We start from the raw sequence: 21,769 nt of genomic DNA on the forward strand, positions 1-21,769 counted from the left end.
CGCCAGCCCGCGCCTCTCTTCCTCCCCTGCTTTCCTCTGCGTTCCCTGTTTCCTCCTGGCCCTTTTCTCTCTTTTGTTTCTTCTGGTAGCAGCTGTTGCTGCTGTAGTGTTAAGTGCGTGTGTGTGTTGGGTTCAGGGGAACCGGGTAACCGGGTAGGATTTTTCAGGGTTAGGGTTCATTTTCAAAAATTAGGGTTAAGGGCATTTTAGTAATTTTACTTAAAAAATAAGGATAATATAGTAATTAGAAATAAATTCTAACCCAACAATAATAATATATAAAAATACTATTTACTCATCAATCTCACACTTTATTTTCAATAAAATGTCCAAATCAAAATAATTAGAAATAATATAATTAAACCCTTTATTTTCCAAAGTAACAGTATTAATATTTAAAATATTAATTATTTAATCCGAATCATATAAAAATCCTTATTATTTCACAACTACCAACTATATGATTTAAATATAGAAAATAATCCAATAATTGTAAAATTGGATAATAACCATAACTTATCTCAAATTCAATAAATCAAAACTTGCCTTAATCATCTTTAATAAAATGATTTCCGAAATTAAGGCTATAAATAACTATATGATTTGAGACTTGATCATAATAAGACTTTTCAAAAGTTCTGGGTCTTACATATGAGGTTTGAAAAAGGTTAGAATGTCACTTTTCTTCACAAATCAGAGCAAAAATAATGCAGCTGAAACATAGGTTGAGCAGTATCAAGATAGGAAACTTAGTAAATGAGTATGTGTCAGCATTAAAAGGAACAATTGATGCTTTAGCTTCAGTAGAAGAACCAATGCGTGAGAGTGATCATGTAAATGCTATTCTGAATGGGTTAACAGAAGAGTATAGCTCAGTAATCACCTCAGTAGTGGCAAGGCCAGTGAGCATCTCGGTTGGAAAATTAGAGACTTTGCTATTAACTCATGAAAGTATGTTGGAGAGGTTCCAAAAACCAGAATCGTTTATACAAGAAAATGTAGTACAAAGTTCACCAGGTTACTCTCAGAGCTTTAACTCAAGAAGTGGCTTCAAAGGAGGTTTCAGAGGAGGTCACAGAAGCAAGGGTGGTGGTAGACAGATGAGATGTGATAGAAACTTCTATAGTAATGGTCAATCTGGTGTCAACAATTCCAGATTTAGAACTCGGGCTTACAATAATCCAAGTTTTGGTGGTGCTGAAGGGGCAAGAATGTTCAACAATGAAAGGCAGCAACAGTATAATGGTTCAAGAATGTTCAATGATGATAGGCCTATTTGCCAAGTGTGTGACAAGTCTGGATACACTGTCAAGACATGCTGGTATAGGTATGATCCACCAGTAAGCTCCAGAACTTAATATGAAGGCACAAAATCACAGACTCTGTAAGCATCATAAGCCAACTTGAGCAATGTATTGGCCACACCTGCAACATTACAATATTAAGGTTGGTTTCCAAACTCAGGTGCTACATACCATATGACCTCAAACCAGCAAAATCTAATTGAAAGGGAGAAGTATGAAGGTGCAGACCAAGTAATCATAGGCAACGGATCAGGTATGCATATCAACCTTGTTGGAAAGTCTTTCTTTAAAACTGATTTGAGCAATAGAGAATTTTTGTTAAACAAATTACTACATGTGCCTGATATCACTAAGAACTTACTTAGTATATATAAATTCTACTGTGCCAATGGTGTCTATTTTGAATTTCATTCTAATGGCTGCTGTGTGAAATCTCAGTAAACTAAAGAGATTGTTATACATGGAAAAGTTAACAAGGGAATGTACAAGTTCCTCAATTTTACTCCATCTTTCACTTCATCAAATAAACCAGCTGCTTTTGCCTCAAATGTGTCCATTGTTTATCAATTTCTCTTGTGGCACAATAGATTAGGTTATCCAGCAAATAATGTTGTTTTCTATATGTTGAAATCTTGTAATATTGTTGCTTCATTAAATAAAAATCCTTGTGCTTCCTTCCGTATTGGAAAGTCTCATGCACTCCCTTACCCCCCTCCCCCTTAAATACCTTATATACTGATCCCCTGCAACTCATATACACAGACATCTGGGGTCCTGCCCCTATACCTTACTTAAATGGAAACTATTACTTTGTCATTTTCATTGATGTTTATAGTAAATACACTTGGTTCTACCTCATTAAAACTCGATCTCAAATAAAATCAGTTTTTAATTGTTTCCAACAAATGGTTGAGTTGCAATTGAACACAAAAATTAAAATGCTTCAATCTGACAATGCTACTGAATTCTTGAGGTTGGCTAAGGATTTACAGGTACAAGGTGTACTACACAGATTTTCCTGTCCTCATGAACATCAACAAAACGGCAGTGCTAAGAGAAAATATAAGCATATAGTTGAAAAGGGCTTAGCTATACTAGCAGGTGTAGGCATGCCAATTAAGTACTAGGGAGAGGCCTTCATGATAGTAGTTCACTTAATAAACAGGTTACCAACATCAGTATTGCAAGACTAGTCACCATTTGAAAAGTTATTTGAGAAGAAATTTGATTAAACAAGCCTTCGGGTCTTTGGATGTTTGTATTTTCCACACCTGCGACCATATAATAGGCACAAGCTAGAGTTCAGATCAGCACCATGTACCTTTCTAGGCTATATTGTAGTGCACAAAGGCTACAAGTGCCCCACTGTAGAAGGGAAGATAGTGATATCAAGCAATGTGATCTTTGATGAACAGAAATTCCCTTTCAAAATTTTGAAAACCCCCCACAACAACCAAGTTTGATTTGTCTTCTGACTATCACTCAACTCCAACCATTCCATTACTAAACAGGAACATGTCTCAACCCTCACCTAACATTACAGAATCAAGGTCGCCACATCCTGCACCAAGCATCACAGCCACACCCCTTCCCCTGCCCTCACCTGTACCTACTGTACAAAGTATTCCAGAGTCCATATCTCCTTCTTTGTCTATCACAGCCACCTCTCCTACCTTACCTTCACCAGTACCTACAGCACCATCAGCCACACCCATTCCAATTCCTATCTCAGACTTGGAGATTGTTCTTCCCTTTGATGATGATCACTCAGTCTCGACAGCATCATATCATAATGTTCACCCCATGATCACAAGGAGCAAGAATTGGGTCATAAAGCCAAGATCCTCTAGCTAGCATTGAACTAAGGACTGTCAATGATGCCTTGTCCAAACCTAAGTGGAAAGCTGCGATGGATGCTGAATACGCTGCACTTATGCAAAATCAAACCTGGAAATTGGTTCCTCTCCCTCAAGGCAGAGAAGCTGTTGGTAGTTGTTGGGTTTTTCGAGTTAAATATAACCCTGATGGAAGTATCCCTACAAGGCTCGCCTAGTAGCTCAGGGTTTCTCTCAGAGGCCTGGGTGTGATTTCACTGAGACATACAACCCAGTGATGAAACCAACCTCAATTCGCATTGTCCTCACTTTAGCACTGTCAAGGAATTGGAGAATCATACAGCTTGATGTGGATAACGCGTTTCTACATGGTGATTTGGTCGAAGATGTATATATGAAACAACTAAAGGGTTATAAAATTAGAGATGGAACTCTAGTGTGCAAACTCACCAAGGCCATTTATAGTCTGAAACAGGCACCACGGGCCTAGTACTATAAGCTATCACTAGCTCTCCAGCACCTTGGTTTTCATTCAACAAAGTCTGACATCTTTGTCTTCACCAGGTTCAAAAATGGCTCATCACTATTTGTCCTGGTATATGTAGATATAATCATCACTGGAAACTCAAATGAAGCAATTTCTCAGGTCATTAAGCAGCTGAATGACAAATTTGCGTTGAAAGACATGGGCGAGCTTCACTATTTCTTTGGGATTCAAGCCACCAAGACTGCTAATGGAGGTCTATTACTCTCACAAGAGAAATATACCAGAGATCTGCTCAAGAAAGCTGAAATGGAACATTGTAAGCCTTGTCATACACCCTTACCTTCCTTAGTTCGATTTTCTGCTTTTGGAAGCTCCCCATTCAAGAATTCTAAACTCTACAGATCAGTTGTGGGAAGTCTACAATACCTCACAGTCACTCGTCCAGAACTAGCATACTCAGTTTATGCAAAATCCCTTGGAAGAGCACTGGAAGTTAGTAGAAAGAATTCTGAGGTATGTGCAGGGAACACTCAGCTTTGGTTTACACTTACACAAAACAAAGGTGCAAACTATCAAAGCTTATAGTGATTCTGACTGGGCAGAGGACCCAGATGATAGGAAGTTCACTGGAGGTTTTTGTGTCTTTCTTGAGAGCAATCTAGTTTCGTAGAGCTCAAAGAATCAGGGTGTTGTTGCCAAGTCTAGTACTGAAACATAGTACAGGGCGATGGCTGACTTAGTTGCCGAACTAATTTGGATTAAGAACCTTATGGGTGAACTAAGAGCAGAACTCTCAACAGCTCCATCAGTCTACTGTGACAATTTAAGTGATGTGTTGCTTGTTGCTAATCCAATCATGCATTCTAAGTCAAAATATTTTGAAACGGATCTCCATTTTGCAAGAGACTATGTTACAAAAGGAATTATTCAAGTAAGTCATGTTTCTGGGACTGTGCAACTAGCTGATGTGTTGACAAAACCTCTTCCCAGTGGTGCCTTTCTTGAGTTCAGGACAGAACTAATGGTTGAAATCTTGGAGACATCCACTGATGAAAGCGGGCTTAGAAGAGAGGGTCATAAAGAAGTTCAGAGTAGCAGTCATGGTAAAGAACCAATGCACTCTCTTAAGATTCAGAATGTGAAAGTGAAAACAGAACATCCAAATAGCAGGGGCCATGATATATACAATAGCTTTGATGTTGAAGAATAGCCAAATAACAGGATCATGATAGATACACTAGCTGATGCTGAATTAGTGCAAACAGAATTAGTTAGCTTGTGATCAATCTGTTAGCTAGTTGGTTGTAATTAAGCACATGTCAATTAGTTAGTTAGTGGTTAGTATAGCTTGTGACAACTGTAACTCCTCTGCTATGAGTAGCAAGAGCTGAGCTATTATTGTTGATTTTGGAACTCACTTTACCAATATACTTTAGATTCAATCAGAACCTTCTTTCTCTTCTCTGCTCGCACTCTCTATTCTTTTTTGAACTCTTTCTTTTTCTATTCCCCCTCTTACTTGAGCCTAGTACCTTTCAATGCATAACCTAATCTTTTTGTGTTTAACACAAGTTTTTTATTGATTTATAATTTAGATTGAACGATATTAAATAATTTTGTTTAATTTGATATAAATTTTAGGATTTTGATTATTTCTTTTGGATCAATTGGAGTGCAATTTGTAGTTTATTTATGCAGTTGTCTTTTATTTTTTGCTTGGAGTTAAGATTGATTTTCTATAGCTATATTTAAATTTGTTAAAGTTTGCACGTTATGCTAGGTTTAATTTTTTTTTTTTTGAATAGATTTGCAGGACGAAGGTGAGAAAAGAATATTTAGTGGTTTCTTCTCAATTTTTTGTTTGTTGAAAATTCCAGAGTAATTAAGGAATGCGCACTATAATAATTAAGATGAGATGTTTGATTGAATATTTGTTTAAAATTGTTATTGAAATTGTTAATTTTATGAAAAATAAAAAAGTTGTTTGGTGGAGCCTTTAATTTAAGAAAAAAATTCTGCCTAAATTTCATAAAAGAAGTTTAAAGTCATGTTATTAATATCGAAAATATTATGCCACCAATAAAAGAAGCGATGAAAGGGGTAAAAAGGGATAATGAAGAAGAGAAATTTGATGATGATGATGTTAATGGGTAGCTGGGATCTGAGTTGAGACAGGGTGCAACCATATCACAATCTACTTTGGTCACTCACAGATCAGAACTTGCTTCACAATAGCTGTTCCTGACAATTTCTAATAACCTGCTCTACATGGATCCAGTGGACTACTCTGCCTCTTTCATCCCCTCCGCAAACTGATGCGCTACTAGCAGATTCCCTACATGCAAATTCATCACATGCATAAACATTAGAGGACGACACCAGATAGCCCATCTAGTCAAATGATCTTAATGGGTAAACATTATTATGTTTCGTCTATAATGAAAATTATATATATTTTATTATTGTCATTTAGATGTATTTACTAATTTTGTATATTTTGACCTTTTATAGATTTCATACGTTTTTGTGTGTATTATTCATATTTTAATTTATTGTTATAACAAAAATACTATTAATTTTTTATTTTGTTTAATAATGATTTAAATATAAATTTTGATAACAAGATAATGAAATATTAATATATTGAATTAAATTTAATTTTAAAAATAATAATATTGTCGTTGGATTTACAATGGGATCAATTCAATGATAATTAATTAATTTCATTTTTTTTAAATAAGCTATGTATTACTCTCGAATTTATAATAAAAGAAAATTCGAGATAACATCAATCTAGTTCGTTAATCTAGAGCTCTTTAGAGATAAATTAATCTAATGATAATAGTTATACAATTAGTGTCAGAATAAAAAAATTCGATGGTAACATACTTTCGTCAAAATTAAATTTGATGATAAAATTATTTGTCTTTGGATTTATATATAAATTAAAATTTGACTATAAATACGACGGAATAATAAGTAAAATTTTTAGAGTCTTTATGTATTCTTAAAAGATATTTTTTTTTGTCGACTACTCATAAAAATATAGTTAGAATAATATATGGATAATATTAATTTAAATAGTTTAGTCAAATTTATCAGATCATCTAACAATATTCATTTAGTATCTATACATATAAATATATTATTATAACTATATTACTATTTCTTTTTTAAATAAATATTTAATTTTTGTACTAATGCAACAGAAAAAGTAATGGTATTTTTTCATCTATTATTTGAATGGTCAACAAAACAATTACAATATAAGTGAAATTAAATTAATTTATTAAAATGGCTATTCATGAACTATATGTCAAAAATAATTATTTTAATTACTGATATACACTATAATTTATGCCTTTGTAAAATATTTTTACATTGATAATGGATACAAAATCTCCCATAAGATAAAACTGAGAACTTTAATTAGTGTTTCGTTGATATTTACAAATGATAAATGATTTTCTGTTAAGAAGCTTTTGGAGGGTTGTTGAACACAATACTATCTTTTACGAAATTTGTTTTTCATGGGAACATGTAAGACATTTGAGTGAAAGTGGTGGGGCTTGAGTGTCATTAGAAGAAAATAATAGCTTTTGCAATTAGCAACAAGCAAGCTCAACTGTGTGTGACTTAAACGGAACACAGCACACAAGCAAACCCAACAAAACACAAACTCACTTCACAACGGAACCGTCTACTCCCTTAACAGGTCAAAACTCCCTCAAACCCATAGCCGGAGCCTCTTCCGCCGCGCCAAACGTCCAATCTTCGCCCACCTAAAACACTAATTCTTATGCTATATCCGATCGCTGACGTTCCGCGACGCTCGTCGGCGGGGACGAAATTCCCGGTGACTCTCCGGTGGCCGGTGGAAAATCACCTCCTTCGTTATTATGAAGAAGAGCCATGGAAAGGACAAGAACAGCAAAAGCGTTGCTTCTTCCTTCAAGTTCATATCCTCTTGCATTAAGACCGCTTCCTCCGGCGTCCGCTCCGCCGGCGCCTCTGTCGCCGCCTCAATCTCCGGCGACGAGGACAACCTCAAGGACCAGGTAGCAAACAATTTTCTCTTTGTTCATTTATTATTTACTTATATATATATATATATATGCTTGCGTGGATGGTACTCTTCTTAAGTCCGTGTTGTTTGTTGTTGTTGTTGTTTTGTGTTTTTGAAATTGTGAAATGCTGTTTTTTGAATGAGTAGTGAGAATTATGAATGTTAGGTTTTGATCGTTCTTCGTTAAGAATGTTAGTGGAAAGTGGTGAACGGCCTTCTTTTAATGGAAATGCAGTTCTTTTCTATGATAATCAATGAGATAGTGTGCATTGTGCTACGTTACGTTTGAAATTTATATTTAGACTTCAAAAATCTTTACATTTCTTGTTTTCATGTCCATGACTCAATTTTTTCAGCTAATTTCAATCTTTACATTTCTTATTTTCATGGTTTTGTTTCGTATGGGTGAAGTAAAGATGGGTGGGGTACTCTGCTTTGGAATATTGGATTATTAAACCAAAAAGAGTTTAACAAAAGAGATATTTGTGTGATGCTGAAGTTGTTTGATATTGTAAGTAGTTGAACTAAATACTAATGCTGCTAAGCCTTACAGGGAAGAATAGAGTATTTAATACCTGTCTGAATTAAGAACAACCATGAGAAGTGCTACCAAAGGGTCTACTTACTGACCCCAATTTATGGGAATGGAATTGAATTATACTTTGATCCATGGCTCCATGCTACGCTATGGCAAGCTTCATAATTGCACATTTTCATGTATGAACCATGGGGACAGAGGTTTTACTGCTATGTTTGTCATGCAGATCCTTTGGGCATGCTTTGACAAGCTGGAACCATGTCCATCATCTTTCAGACATGTTCTCTTAGTCGGATATACAAATGGCTTCCAAGTTCTTGACGTGGAAGATGCCTCTGACATCAGGGAACTTGTCTCAAAGCGTGATTATCCAGTATCATTCTTACAGATGAAGCCTGTCCCTGCAAAATTGGAGGTTTCTGAAGGACTTGGAGCAGCACACCCTCTGCTGTTGGTCGTTACATGTGATAAGTTAAAGACCCCTGGTACAGTGCAAAATGTCAGAGATGGCCACATTGAAGCTCAAGCTGAAAATATAGCAAGCTCAGCTAGAACTCTTCAATTTTACTCATTAAGGTCCCACACCTATGTCCATGTTCTTAGATTTCGTTCGACTATCTGCATGGTTAGGTGCAGCCCTAAAATAGTGGCTGTGGGTCTTGCTACTCAAGTAAGTTTTTGACTCGAGGAATTCAGCACATAAGTTTGGAATTATTCATTTTAGCTAATTGAAAAAATTGACTTTATTATAGTTCTTGGTAGATTTTGGAGATTTTACCTATTTTCTTTGGCTATATTTGAAAATTACTAGGTTGCAAAATACAGAGATTTCTTATCACCTAGTGGATCATTTACTTGTTCTATAGATGTGAATTTAATGTAATATATAGTAACTTAATCTTATATTGCCATATCAATCGCCTGTCTAATTTGATTTCTATTTTTCTATTTTGCCGGCAGATATACTGTTTAGATGCTCTTACTCTTGAGAATAAATTCAGTGTCCTCACCTACCCAGTACCCCAGTTAGGAGGCCAAGGAATGGTTGGGGTTAATATTGGCTATGGTCCAATGGCTGTAGGACCCCGCTGGTTTGCTTATGCTACCAACCACCCATTGGTACCAAATGCAGGTCGCCTAAGCCCTCAGAGTCTTACTCCACCATCTGTCAGCCCATCAACATCACCCAGTAGTGGAAACCTAGTTGCCCGATATGCCATGGAAGCTAGCAAGCACTTAACTGCTGGGCTCATCAATCTTAGTGATAGAGGGTATAAAACATTATCCAAATACTATGGAGATCTTATACCTGATGGATCAAATTCTCCTGTTTCACCAAATTCAAGCTGGAAAAGTAGTCGGTTTACATCAAATTCTACAGAAACAGATACTGCAGGGTTGGTGAGTATTCCTTTTTCGGTGACAACTTAGCAAGTTATAATCTAATTTTCTTTTGCAATGTGGTGGACTGCTGACTAGATGTTTTCTTCTTTAAAGTAATATTGGCATCTGTAATAAGATTATCATGAGATCATCTATTGGTTCACAGCTTAGCCATAGAGGAAAGAGTTTCTAAGGTAGTTAATAGTACTGAGTATTTTACAGAAGTCTCTTATCTCTACTCCCCCTTCTTTAAGTTGTTAGCTTATGTCAGTGGAAACCGGAAAGCATTCATTCTATATGCTTCTTGATTTGTATTACTCATCTATTGCAGGTTGTTGTCAAAGACTTTGTTTCTACAGATGTTGTGGCACAATTTAGAGCTCATACTAGTCCAATATCTGCCTTATGTTTTGACCCAAGTGGGACACTTCTAGTTACTGCCTCGATTCATGGCAACAACATTAATGTGTTTAGGATTATGCCATCCTACCCAAGGAATGGATCAGGATCTCAAAGCAGTGACTGGAGGTGTTCACATGTGCACTTATACAAGCTACACCGAGGCATGACATCAGCTGTATGCTTCTATCCTCAGTGTTTCTTTTAAGGCCTTTTGCGTCTAGAAATTGACTATGACCCATTGTTATTCGAAAATCTTATGCTACGTTTGAGCATGTGTTGACATATCATTAATGAGTTGGACTTCCTAGATAGTGTTCTTGATATTCAAAATTCTTTTTTGATCTAGCAATATATAATTGGATGATAGTGTAAACCAAACAGATCAAAATTAAATCCTTCTGTTTATATTGCTTGTCATGGTTTTTACTCTTTGAGAATATTATACAGGTTATACAAGATATTTGTTTTAGCCATTACAGCCAGTGGGTTGCCATTATTTCCTCCAAGGGAACCTGTCATATTTTTGTTCTTGCTCCATTTGGTGGTGAGACAGTTCTGAAGATACATAATCAGGAACCAGAAGGACCTGTTATTTTGCCAGTTTTATCTCTTCCATGGTGGTTCACTCCGCATTTCACAGTAAACCAGCAACAGCTTTGCCTGGCACCCCCAACTTCTGTTGTTCTCTCTATAGTTAGCAGAATAAAAAATAATCATGCTGGATGGCTCAATACAGTTAGTAATGCTGCATCATCTGCTGCAGGGAAAGAATTGGTTCCATCTGGTGCTGTTTCTGCTATCTTTCATAATTCTATACCTTTTGCTTCAAGTGATTCATACCCAAAAATTCATTCTCTGGAGCACTTATTGGTTTATACCCAGTCTGGTCACTTAATTCAATATAAACTACTACCATCCTCCGTGGCTGAGCCAGGTGAAACTGCTGCAAGAACAGCTACAGTTCCTTCAGTGCATATACAAGAAGAGGATTTGCGAGTAAACGTTGAACCTATTCAATGGTGGGATGTTTGCAGGAGATATGATTGGCCTGAAAAAGAGGTTTCTATACTGGGGAATACACTTGGTGGACTGGAAGCTGAAGGATTAATCTTGGAGAGTTCAGATTATGAGGATAACGGTGTCAGGAACAATAGTTCGATAAAACTAGCTGAGCAATGTCACTTCTCAAATGCAGAGGTACAGTTAAGCTCGGGGAGGATACCAGTTTGGCAGAAATCTGAGGTATTCATTATGGTTTTTTCTGACTACTGCTCGTCAGCTTTCTCAATTGGTTCACTCACTGGAATAAATTTTTTCCCCACAATTTTCAGGTGTCATTCTTTGTCATAAGTCCTTTGGATGCTGGAGAGCCAAAGTTAGCTGAACTTACTACCAACGGAGAGATTCAAATAGAGAATGTTTTTGTTAATGAGCTTGAAATAAGACAGAAGGATTTATTGCCTGTATTCAACTATTTCGATAGAATTCAGTCTACTTGGGTTGACAGGTAATAATCATTTATCTTCCTTTCCTTTAACTGGTTATATAAGTCTTTTTCTTTTGATAAAAAAACATAATTTTCCATTCTCATTCTATCAGTATATGAAACTTTTGGCAGAGGGATTATGGGTAACTGCTCTAGCTCTTCATCTGATTTGCATGTAGCTGAAGAGAATTTGTCCGAAGATACTGCAGGTTCTCATTCAAAGTCTGCAGTATCTGGCTTAGCCGAAAAGGCAAATGATGGTAAGATTAGCAATCACGTTTAACTCATTATTCTTGAGTGGCCCGTGTAACTCATTATTCTTGTTTATTGACCATTCTCATGCTTTCCAGCATATTTTTCTTCATCGATTGACTTGTCTAGTAATGAGATTCATTGCAAGAACAGAGAGGGACTTGCATTGGCATCACAACTTCGAAGCATGGAAACTTTTAAGAATCATAGTGATTCAGCAGCTACCACACATTTTGCTGATAATACAACTACAGCGTTTGAATCATCAAAACATGGAAAAGCCACTGGCAGTTTCGATTCGAGTGGTTGTGATTTGAATAGGAATGTCATTCTTGAGGAACCAATATGTCATTCCCTAGACTTTGAGAAATTTTTTCATGAGGGCTATTGTAAAGCATCAGTTGACTGTAAAGAATCAGCGGAAGTTGCTACTGATGTGGATTGTAGCTGTCCCTGTCATAGGGAAAAATGTGATGATGATGGTGATAATGATGACATGCTTGGTGATGTATTTGACTTCTCTGAGGAAGGTATGTATCTGAAACAGTTCATCTTTTGATTTCATCAAGTTACTTGGCTTAGCTATAACTGCTGCAACTGCTTATCTTGTTCATTCATGTTTACCTTAAAACTATGAAATATGTGCGGTGCAGGTTGATGAATGCTTCTTTGCAAGTGCCTTCCTCCCTTCAATTTGTAAATTGGTGGTGTAAAAGAATTTAATGGACAAATGCAGGCGATTTCCTGCCGCAACTTAAATGCTACTGACCAATGATTCAAGGAATTTAATGTTATTCACTAACAATGTTCCTTCCCAGGACCATGATTCTTCTGACCTTGTTAATTTTTATGTAAATATTGTATATTGAAATTGATTCCTACGAATTATGTTTGTGGGTTCTGGACTTGCTGGATTCGTTCTTTGTATGTTTGTATCATATTCTTTCTCCATAATGCGTAGCATGTGGGTTAAGGGACAGGGAAAAGAGAAACGAAATAGAATTGGAAAAAAAAAATGAAGAGAACGCTGATAATGAAATAGCTTATTACTTTGTTCTCTCATGTGTTTATGTATCCAGATTATTTATATTTTCTTTTGGTCATACTCTCTTACGTTTTAAGAATTTAAAATATTGGTTGCAGATACTTTTTTTTTTTTTCAAAAATTTACTTAGTTTGATAATTTCTCTTTTAATTAATTATAGTTCCCAAAAACTATTTGCAAGAAATCAAAGGCTAATTTTTTTATATTGATTAAATATAATACGTTGTTGGAAGTTTGGATATTTTTGTTTGATATGAAATTTTTTTCTTAAATTAATATTAATTAAATTGTCTCGGATAGTCTAATTTAATGTTAATTTTTTAATTTTTAAAAATGTAAGTTGGCTGATCCGATCTGTGATTTCTTTTAAAAAAGTTAAAACATAAATGAGTAAGGTCCAGTTTGGGTAACTAACTTAATTAAGCTCTTTTTAATAAAATAACTTAAATAATAAATGACTCTGTTAAAAGTAACTTATAAATAAGTTATTTTGTGTTTGGATTTTTAACTCTAAAAGTGCTTATTTTAAAGAAATGTAATGAAAAGTAGAAGTATTATGAGAGAAGTCATTTTTTTTAACTTCTCTATAAGCTCCAAAATAGCTTCTTAAAAAGTTGCAATTTGGTTTTAAAAATTGCACCCGACATTAATACTACTACTTTTCATAAGTTAAAAGTTAAAAAAAGCTACTTCTAGAGTTTCCCAAACGGGCCCTAAGTCTAGTTTTTGAAGATTATTGTGCAACTAAATAAAAAATTGGAGACACAGATTTATTTTATCCCATATTATTAAAAATTATATTATTAAAAAAGGTATGGATTCCTTACTCCTATATTTTTGTAGGTTTATCGTTAACCACAATTAAAATAATTATAAAATATATCTTGTTTTTTTTTTTTTTGAAAAATTTACTAATTAAATTTTGATCCCTCAAATTATTGATTTTTAACTTTTTTTTCCTTTTTCTTTCATTTTCAGATTCAAATGCATTTAGAGAAGAGAGGTCTACTAGGGTTTTCCTCTCTTTATCAATTTTTGCTAAGATTTTCAATCCCTGTCTTTCTCTCTTCCTCTTCCCCTGCTGCAAATCTCAATATCTATTCCAATAGTTTCTGGTAAGCGTCATAGATTTGAAACATTACAACCATATTGCCGATAGCGCTCTTTTCGTTTTTCGTCCCATCATCTGGTCACCCGCCAAATGATGGCAACTAGGCCTGAAAGTCTTTCTCTCCGAACTTGCTTTTGTCCAAGGCTTCTAAACCTTCGATGAGGTGAAGGAACGTATTCGGATCTGACCTTCTTAATATATAACTACATCTCAAACCAAGCATATCCTCGCTGCCGCAACCTCCGCCTGCCGCTGCGCAACCTGCCGTCGCCGCGCAAGACGCTGCCTCAACAATTAGAGGTTAGTTAATCATTATTTTTTTCTCAATAGTCAAGAAATTTAATTATGCTTGCAATAAAAATTTAGAAATCTATTCAGTATTTTTACTGAAAATAATTTTATTTGTATATGTATCTGGTCACTACCTCTATGGTAAATACTAAATAGAGCAGCACTATCTAATCTAGTGTAGTAGATGTAAATCAACTCAAACTTTTATGAACAGAAAAGAAAAGAAAGTTGTGGAGGCACGTGAAGTGCCATCAACTTCTATGTATGTGTTGTGGCCAATTAACAGTTAAATTTCAGCATGAGGGAGGTGGCTTGGGTATTGTCTGCATTTCAAGCCTAAAGGCTTTTTTGTATAAGAGACAAACTGCATCCACGTGCCTTAACCTAGCAACTTAGGCATTTTGGAGTGTTAATTTTTAGTATGTACTCTAATTCATTTTTCCATTCAATGTTATAGCAAAGTGACAGAGCAACATTCTTTGTCAAATTCAGAAGGTGGTGGAAGGGAGTAAATATATTTCAGAAGGCCTATGTTTTGATTCCAGTACACGAGGAGTAAGTTTTTTCCTTAGTAGTGAAACTTTATTTTGTAAGTTATTAAATTCTTGACTGCGAGGAAGTTCTGTTTTGCTTTGTTGTTTTAGGTTATTATCGGAAGAAAATACAATTCTTGTGATAGGAAAAGCCCTCTAAGGTCAAGAAATATATTTAATACTTGGGCTATAGTGTCACCTCATTTTACATTGACTTGAAACTACAATTGTGGCTTGTCCGACTAAAATAAGGGGCTGATATGATCTGTAGTTAATTTTTTTTTTGATATATTTTAAGTCTCTTCTACCTTATAAGATTTTCATATTAGAAGAAATAGTGGGAGAAGAAAAACTGGTAAAAAAAAACAAATGAAGAATGGGTTATTTAACTGTAAATTTTTATAGTTATGTTTTCTGTGCTCCTATAAATACACTTCATGCTCAATTTTATATTGGCAGTAGGGTCATTTTTATTGTTATATTTTAATCTCTCTTGTCCATTCTCTCATTTCTGGATTCTTTTTCTTCTAATGTTTCATGTATTCAGTCTTCATTGAAACTTGATCATTATTTGTATTCCGGATAAAGGTGATGAATCAGGGCCAATCATACTTCATCTGGATTCTTTGAGTCTTCACTCTAGCAGATCACTATTTGATAACATCAAAAGGTTAGGATGAAGTAGCACTTGATTTATTGTATACCATATATGTGACATATCTAGTTCATTTGTGCTCTGGTTATTAGTTCTTAAACATATCACAGGTTACAGCAGTAATAGCAGTAAAGTATAATAATGTTTTATCATAACTCGTTCAATAGATTATATCTTATACGTATATAATAACTATTTGTTGAATACTTTTTATCACAGGAATGATAGCAGAGTTTGGGTGACTGGTTGGATGAGAGAATGTACTTTATAAGATGACTTCAATATTCATGTCATATTTTATAAGAAAGTATTTTTAACATAATTTTTCCAACACACTTCTAATTAGAATTATATTGTTGGTGCTCTAAGCAGATTAACGACTCCATACGAATGAGACTTGTCGTGGATCTGGTTTTAGAGGAATACAACGATTTATGTCTCGTAATACAAGAAAATGCTTGGAAATATAGGACCAAGGTGGAAGCAGAGCATGAAGACATTTGAGAAGAGGAATTATCTTTTTAGATATTTTTAATATTTTCTTTGAAAGACAAAGTACTAAGCTATGTTTCATTTGTTTTTACACTAATTTATCCTTTTATATATTACAATTCTATATTACTAATTTTCTTTACTTTATCGGTTAATATAAATTATTTATAACCTATATATTCCCATAACTAATTATTGCTGAGTATGATAAATACAATATAACTTAATCCAAAAAATGAACAAAAACAAAATTCAAACATATCCTGAATTTATAGGATATAATTGATCTATGTTAATCCAAAAAATGAACAATGGCAAAGTTCAAAAAAGAAAATTTTGAGTGTACAGTGTCATAAATAAAAGAAATTAAAAGGGAAGAAACGTTTGAGTGTAAAGTGTCATTCTCTTAACTTTTTGTTTAGTCATAATTTTCAACACTTAAACCTTCAACAGGTAAATAAGGTATTCTCAAACATTTTTTTTTAATTAAGAAATTCTTTTATGTTAGATAAATAAAAATATATTATAATTATACTCTAAAAAGAATTGCATTTTTTCGCCATACATTTAGTTGATCAATATAATAATTGTAAGGAAAAATCAGCAATCTTAATTATTTTCTACTAGTATTTTAATGCATAAAAGACAACAGAGAACGTTCTGTGCAACACCAAATATGCAGCAACTGAACGGAATCTAAATGAGTATAAGAAGTGATTCTTCATTCTTGTTAAACATAAAATTACTTGCCTTATTTTCATAGAAATAAGCAATGAAGTGTTTAGTCATGGTTGTGTTACAAGAGCAACTCAAATATGAACATCTTTCTATCTTACACTGAATCACACATTTCCTACTGACATATGAAGTACTCAAACAAAAGGAAAGCATAGAGCACAAATTATACACTACAAGCAGTGAGTCAATAACATAATTCAAACCAGAACACAGCTAACATACATTGTACATTCCATCCATTATACTGATCAAATGGACATCTCAGTGACATCGATATCAGGTTTCTTTACCAATTCCTAACCACTTCTTCGGAAGTAGTCGCAGCAAGACTCCCACTCTCCACGAGAGTGTCCATTTCACATTCTCAAGGACCTTGAACCTCATAAACAACTTCCAACTATTGCACCAACTGTGATGCCTATATCTGAGCACTACCTTCTCTGCTTATCTGCAACCTCATTTCATTTTGCATAAATCAATTATTTTGTGTGAACTTTCTCTAAGCAAGAAAAAAAGTGTTCATGATTAGAGGCTCAAATAAATAGCACACTTCAACAAATATAAAGGAATTTACATTCATATAAGATTTTTAAGTCCTTCAGTTACTAGTAACGTCATTTTCTTCTTCAGGAATCCAACAATAACAAAACAATAATATATGCTACTTTGGCGCACAGTTCATGGCATGCAACATATGAGCACTGGAAGATGCCTCTGTGAACAGCATTCTCGCTGAATATTCAAAAGCAATAGGGAATAATCCCCTCATTTCATCATGTCCCATTCCCACGTCTCTGAAGCAAGCATCAAAGCATATATATACAGTTATTTCCTTCTCAAGGGATATATAAATTTACATGCTGGGAATATATAAATTTACACGAAACAGATATTTTCATTTTTGAAAACAGATAACAAAAATTTGTTAGTTGCAGCCATCCATATCACTTTTTACATCAGGTTTCTTAACAAGTTATTTGAAAGCAATGATAGTGAGAATTCCATTCTCTCTGAAAGTTTATATTTTAGCAGGGAACTTCAATCTCATTAAGAATCTTCTTCTGTTGAACTTACTATTGTTGTTTTATTTCTCAGCATTCCCCACTACATATTGCAATGATTGAATATTCTTCATGCAGAAGCTATCTCTTATTGGCTTCACAGGTAAGCTATGTGAGAAGGTATAAAGTAGTAGATGGTTTAATCAGGCCAATTTTTGCACCATTGAAAATGTAGAGAATAAAGCCCTAAATTAGTCCTTAATATTTCTTCGAGTAGCCACTTTAGTTCTTGCTCATTGTTTATTAGTTTGTTTGTCCTTAAACTTATTGCGAGACAGTCCCTAAACTAACAAAAGGGCACAATTTAGTCCTCACTCCAAACAGCCAAAAAATACCAAAAGAAGGGACTGATCTGTCTCACAATTTGTAAGTTTCGGGAATAACAAACGAATAAAAAAGATCAAAGATGAAAAGCACATTTTGATCATATGATCTAACTGTTTTGGTATGGCTAATCATATGATCTAATTGAATAGCAACCAAACCAAATGGTTTAGTTTGATTACATTTTAAAATGAATTGATTTCTCGAACCAAACCAAAATTCCAAACCAATTTGAGTATAAATAGTTTATTGAGTTCATCCACCATGCCTAAGCTACTGCAATCTTAGATTTTGTCCCCCCTTAGAAATTCCAATTAACTCAGCTTACTAATCAAGTCTCATTCAACAAAGATTAATCACTTACAGGTTACAACAGTAATAGTAGTAAAGTATAATAATGTTTTAGCAACAAGGACCATTCAACAGCATTATAATAAAACGTTAAATGAATAATATAAAACAATGGTGAGGTCAATTTTACATTGTCACGCATAACAGTTCTCTTTCTCCAATAATTACCCGTTTATGCAGCTAGAAAACCAAGCATCCAAAAGACACCCTTCATTGCCATTGGCCACAGCACATACACAGAAGTTCATGGCACTTCACGTGCCTCCACAACTTTCTTTTATTTTCTGTTCATAAAAGTTTGAGTTGATCTACATCTACTACACTAGATTAGATAGTGCTGCTCTATTTAGTATTTACCATAGAAGTAGTGACCAGATACATATACAAATAAAATTATTTTCAGTGAAAATACTGAATAGATTTCTAAGTTTTTATTGCAAGCATAATTAAATTTCTTGACTATTGAGAAAAAAATAATGATTAACTAACCTCCAAGTGTTGAGGCAGCGTCTTGCGCGGCGGCGGCAGCGCAGCGGCGGTATGTTGCGCGGCGGCAGGTGGAGGTTGCGGCAGCGAGGATATGCTTGGTTTGAGGTGTAGTTATATACTAAGAAGGTCAGATCCGAATACGTTCCTTCATCTCATCGAAGGTTTAGAAGCCTTGGACAAAAGCAAGTTCGGAGAGAAAGACTTTCAGGCCTAGTTGCCATCATTCGGCGGGTGACCAGATGATGGGACGAAAAATGAAAAGAGCGCTATCAGCAATATGGTTGTAATGGTCCAAATCTATCAGGCTTACCAGAAACTATTGGAATAGATATTGAGATTTGCAGCAGGGGAAGAGGAAGAGAGAAAGACAAGGATTGAAAACCCTAGCAGAAATTGATAAAAAGAGAAAAATCCTAGTAGGTCTCTCTTCTCTGAATGCCTTTGAATCTGAAAATGAAAGGAAAAAGAAAAAAAGTTAAAAACTAATAATTTGAAGGTCAAAATCTGATTAGTAAATTTTTCAAAAAAAAAAGGGGTATATTTTGTAATTATTTTAATGATGGTTAATGATAAACCTACAAAAATATAGGAGTAAGGAATCCAGGACATATTAAAAAATTCATTTTCGGACTCATTCTTTTAAATGGCCATGGATTTGTTACTCCCACATTTTTGTAGGAGTATCATTAACCTACATCAAAATAATTATAAAATATACCCCATTTTTTTTGAAAAATTTACTAATTAGATTTTGACCCCTCAAATTATTGATTTTTAACTTTTCTTCCTTTCCCTTTTTTTGGGTACAAAAAACTGAGAGAGATTAGAGTTCTTGGAGAGCATCAACCAGATTGAAGCCTTTTTTTTCCTTCCCTAACTCTGCCCTCACTCTCCCCTTCCCTTAGAGTTCTTGGAAAACCCTAACGCTGCCCTCCCCTTTCTTTTTTATTTCAGATACAAGGGCATTCAGAGAAGAGAAGCAGTTAGGGTTTTTATCCAACTTCAATCCCTACCATTCTCATCCTCTTCCTCTGCTGTAAATTTTCGCGACCTGCTTCCGCCGCCGCGCCCTGCTTCCGCTGCCGCGCCACGCCTCCGCTGCCGCCGCCACCACCGCCGCCCCCTGCTTCTGTATGTTCTCCAATTTTTCGGCTGCATAGCAAATGCTTTGCTGATAATCTGTTTCCTTGTCTCCTTACTTTTGCAGCCTTCCCCAATTAAATCTTGGTGATTAATTTGCTATTATCGTCGTATATTCCTCACTGAATTCCATATTTTCGTGAATCGTCCTCCTAAAAAATTATGTCTCTTGATGGCGTGCTATCTGAGGATTTGGAGATAGATGCAATGATGCATTTCTTTCTTGGCTAGAGGCTAGAGTAGACTGACCGTCAGATAGGCAACTATAGAAAGGATAGCATATAGAAAACTGTCCTTGTCCTCCATTTTAATTGACTAGTTTGTGATATATGTTTGTCAAATTCTCTTTCATGAAGTGTGGCAACAGATAGGAGTGCACTAACGCTTCTTACAATTTGTTTTGCATTAGGGTTTTGGCTGCTGGCCGTCAACTTGCAAAGAGTCTGGAGTTGCAATCTCTAAATGATTTAGGTTTTTCCAAAAGATATGTAAGATGTTTGCAGGTACACTACTTAAATCTACTTAGAGTTTTTTATATAAGTTTATTATTATTATTATTATCTAATCAAGCTTTCTCATCATTTGCCTCCTTTAATGGGTGACAGATATCTGAGGTTTTCAATTCCATGAAAGATATGATAGATATCTGTCGGGAGCACAAAATTGGGGCAATTGGTAAATTTTAAATTGCTTTTGTTACTATATTACCCTATTTGGTTGCATGTCATTGTTTTCATGTGTGTTTTATGTAGATATTAGATGTGCTTCTCTTGTAGGTTTAACTCTAATGTTATGTTTTGTGAAGCTGTTTTAGTTTCAATATTTGGAGATTGATTTCCCCATCACCAGGTAGCTTTTTCTTGCCTTGTAATGATTCAACTCTTAACATGCAGAGAGCTTGAAAAATTATCCTCGTTTTAGCTTTTTATTGTTATATTTTAATCTCTCTTGTGCATTCTCTCATTTCTGGATTCTTTTTCTTCTAATGTTACATGTATTCAGTCTTCATTGGAGCTTGATCATTATTTGTATCCCGGATAAAGGTGATGAATCAGGGCCAATCATACTTCATCTGGATTCTTTGAGTCTTCACTCTAGCAGATCACTATTTGATAACATCAAAAGGTTAGGATGAAGTAGCACTTGATTTATTGTATACCATATATGTGACATATCTAGTTCATTTGTACTCTAGTTATTAGTTCTTAAACATATCACATCTTCCATATCTTGTGACTTCACTACCATCCTATGTTACAAGTAGGTGTTTTTCTTATGTTCTTGTAACTTGTAAGCATATATATAGATTAATGTAAAATTGACCTCACCATTGTTTTATATTATTCATTTAACTTGGTCCAGTATTCTTAAAATGTATAGTTACAAACAAGCTAGCTAAATCCAAACGTATATTTATAGAGAAAATCAAGTGTCACAAAATGGTCCTCTGACCTTGTATCTTAATGACATGATACAAGTTTGAAAACTTAAAACATATGCAGATTTTACAGTTTGAATGAAAGGATTAAAATAATGAATAGTTATTAATTATTATAAGGCTTGTAATGTTGTTGTATTTAATGGCGCCACTAAACATGGTTTGTCCAAAATAGTTGTCATGTTGTTCCAAGTCATTAGCAATTAAGAACCCTAAGATTCCAAACACAATACTTTTAATAAATAAATTTCCTCACATCCATGTTCTATGGATTTGAGTACCTCTCTCTCTGTAAATTTGACACCACTCTATACAAATTGCCAAAACCTCTTCTGTGTGCTGATGCAG

The 21,769-nt window shown here is 34.7% G+C and overlaps 3 protein-coding genes and 3 long non-coding RNA genes across 10 annotated transcripts; 5 read left to right on the forward strand and 1 right to left on the reverse strand.

Moving 5' to 3' along the window:
- Nucleotides 1–3,213: 3,213 nt before the first annotated feature.
- Nucleotides 3,214–4,296, forward strand: LOC140182263 (uncharacterized mitochondrial protein AtMg00810-like). The gene is made up of 3 exons (XM_072228406.1): nucleotides 3,214–3,292; nucleotides 3,745–4,139; nucleotides 4,189–4,296. The coding sequence occupies exons 1-3, from the start codon at nucleotides 3,214–3,216 to the stop codon at nucleotides 4,294–4,296; spliced, it is 582 nt and encodes a 193-aa protein (XP_072084507.1).
- A 2,814-nt stretch (nucleotides 4,297–7,110) lies between these two features.
- LOC112776199 (autophagy-related protein 18h) lies at nucleotides 7,111–12,815 on the forward strand. 5 transcript variants are annotated; one of them, XR_003189856.3, is made up of 9 exons: nucleotides 7,111–7,684; nucleotides 8,457–8,900; nucleotides 9,191–9,631; nucleotides 9,945–10,190; nucleotides 10,463–11,257; nucleotides 11,347–11,522; nucleotides 11,634–11,761; nucleotides 11,907–12,283; nucleotides 12,407–12,815. XR_003189856.3 is itself a non-coding variant. In XM_025820250.3 (9 exons), the coding sequence occupies exons 1-9, from the start codon at nucleotides 7,526–7,528 to the stop codon at nucleotides 12,409–12,411; spliced, it is 2,826 nt and encodes a 941-aa protein (XP_025676035.1). In that variant the 5' UTR covers nucleotides 7,111–7,525; the 3' UTR covers nucleotides 12,412–12,815. The 5 variants fall into 5 exon arrangements, 2 of the variants coding, with proteins under 2 accessions (XP_025676035.1, XP_072084250.1); XM_025820250.3 differs by having other exon boundaries at nucleotides 11,852–12,283; XR_011877951.1 differs by having other exon boundaries at nucleotides 7,114–7,684; nucleotides 11,615–11,761; nucleotides 11,852–12,283.
- Nucleotides 12,641–21,196, forward strand: LOC112779546 (ubiquitin-like-specific protease 1D). The gene is made up of 4 exons (XM_072228407.1): nucleotides 12,641–12,677; nucleotides 14,073–14,209; nucleotides 14,658–14,755; nucleotides 20,986–21,196. Exons 1-4 carry the CDS (start codon nucleotides 12,641–12,643, stop codon nucleotides 21,116–21,118), a joined length of 405 nt encoding a protein of 134 aa, XP_072084508.1. The 3' UTR covers nucleotides 21,119–21,196.
- Nucleotides 15,262–16,013, forward strand: LOC140182071 (uncharacterized). Its single transcript, XR_011877953.1, has 2 exons — nucleotides 15,262–15,403; nucleotides 15,761–16,013. It is a non-coding gene; the product is annotated as an uncharacterized lncRNA (long non-coding RNA).
- Nucleotides 16,582–19,258, reverse strand: LOC112779547 (uncharacterized). The gene is made up of 3 exons (XR_003190757.3): nucleotides 18,844–19,258; nucleotides 17,193–17,412; nucleotides 16,582–17,066 (listed from the first exon to the last, which is right to left on the reverse strand). It is a non-coding gene; the product is annotated as an uncharacterized lncRNA (long non-coding RNA).
- LOC140182077 (uncharacterized) lies at nucleotides 20,386–20,903 on the forward strand. Its single transcript, XR_011877959.1, has 3 exons — nucleotides 20,386–20,486; nucleotides 20,589–20,658; nucleotides 20,877–20,903. It is a non-coding gene; the product is annotated as an uncharacterized lncRNA (long non-coding RNA).
- Nucleotides 21,197–21,769: the final 573 nt, after the last annotated feature.

Source organism: Arachis hypogaea, chromosome 19, assembly GCF_003086295.3.
Source record: "Arachis hypogaea cultivar Tifrunner chromosome 19, arahy.Tifrunner.gnm2.J5K5, whole genome shotgun sequence".
Taxonomy (NCBI): Eukaryota; Viridiplantae; Streptophyta; class Magnoliopsida; order Fabales; family Fabaceae; genus Arachis; species Arachis hypogaea.

Bases quoted from the DNA above. Each gene is read 5' to 3' on its own strand.
- LOC140182263 (XM_072228406.1), top strand. From the start codon at position 3,214: ATGGATGCTGAATACGCTGCACTTATGCAAAATCAAACCTGGAAATTG. The intron at 3,293-3,744 runs GTAGTTGTTGGG...TGGTATATGTAG, and splicing joins TCAAGGCAGAGAAGCTGTTG to ATATAATCATCACTGGAAAC. The intron at 4,140-4,188 runs GTATGTGCAGGG...CACAAAACAAAG, and splicing joins TTAGTAGAAAGAATTCTGAG to GTGCAAACTATCAAAGCTTA.
- LOC112776199 (XM_025820250.3), top strand. From the start codon at position 7,526: ATGAAGAAGAGCCATGGAAAGGACAAGAACAGCAAAAGCGTTGCTTCT. The intron at 7,685-8,456 runs GTAGCAAACAAT...TTTGTCATGCAG, and splicing joins AGGACAACCTCAAGGACCAG to ATCCTTTGGGCATGCTTTGA. The intron at 10,191-10,462 runs GTATGCTTCTAT...AATATTATACAG, and splicing joins ACCGAGGCATGACATCAGCT to GTTATACAAGATATTTGTTT.
- LOC112779546 (XM_072228407.1), top strand. From the start codon at position 12,641: ATGTTTGTGGGTTCTGGACTTGCTGGATTCGTTCTTT. The intron at 12,678-14,072 runs GTATGTTTGTAT...ACCTTCGATGAG, and splicing joins ACTTGCTGGATTCGTTCTTT to GTGAAGGAACGTATTCGGAT. The intron at 14,756-20,985 runs GTAAGTTTTTTC...ACATGTATTCAG, and splicing joins TTGATTCCAGTACACGAGGA to TCTTCATTGGAGCTTGATCA.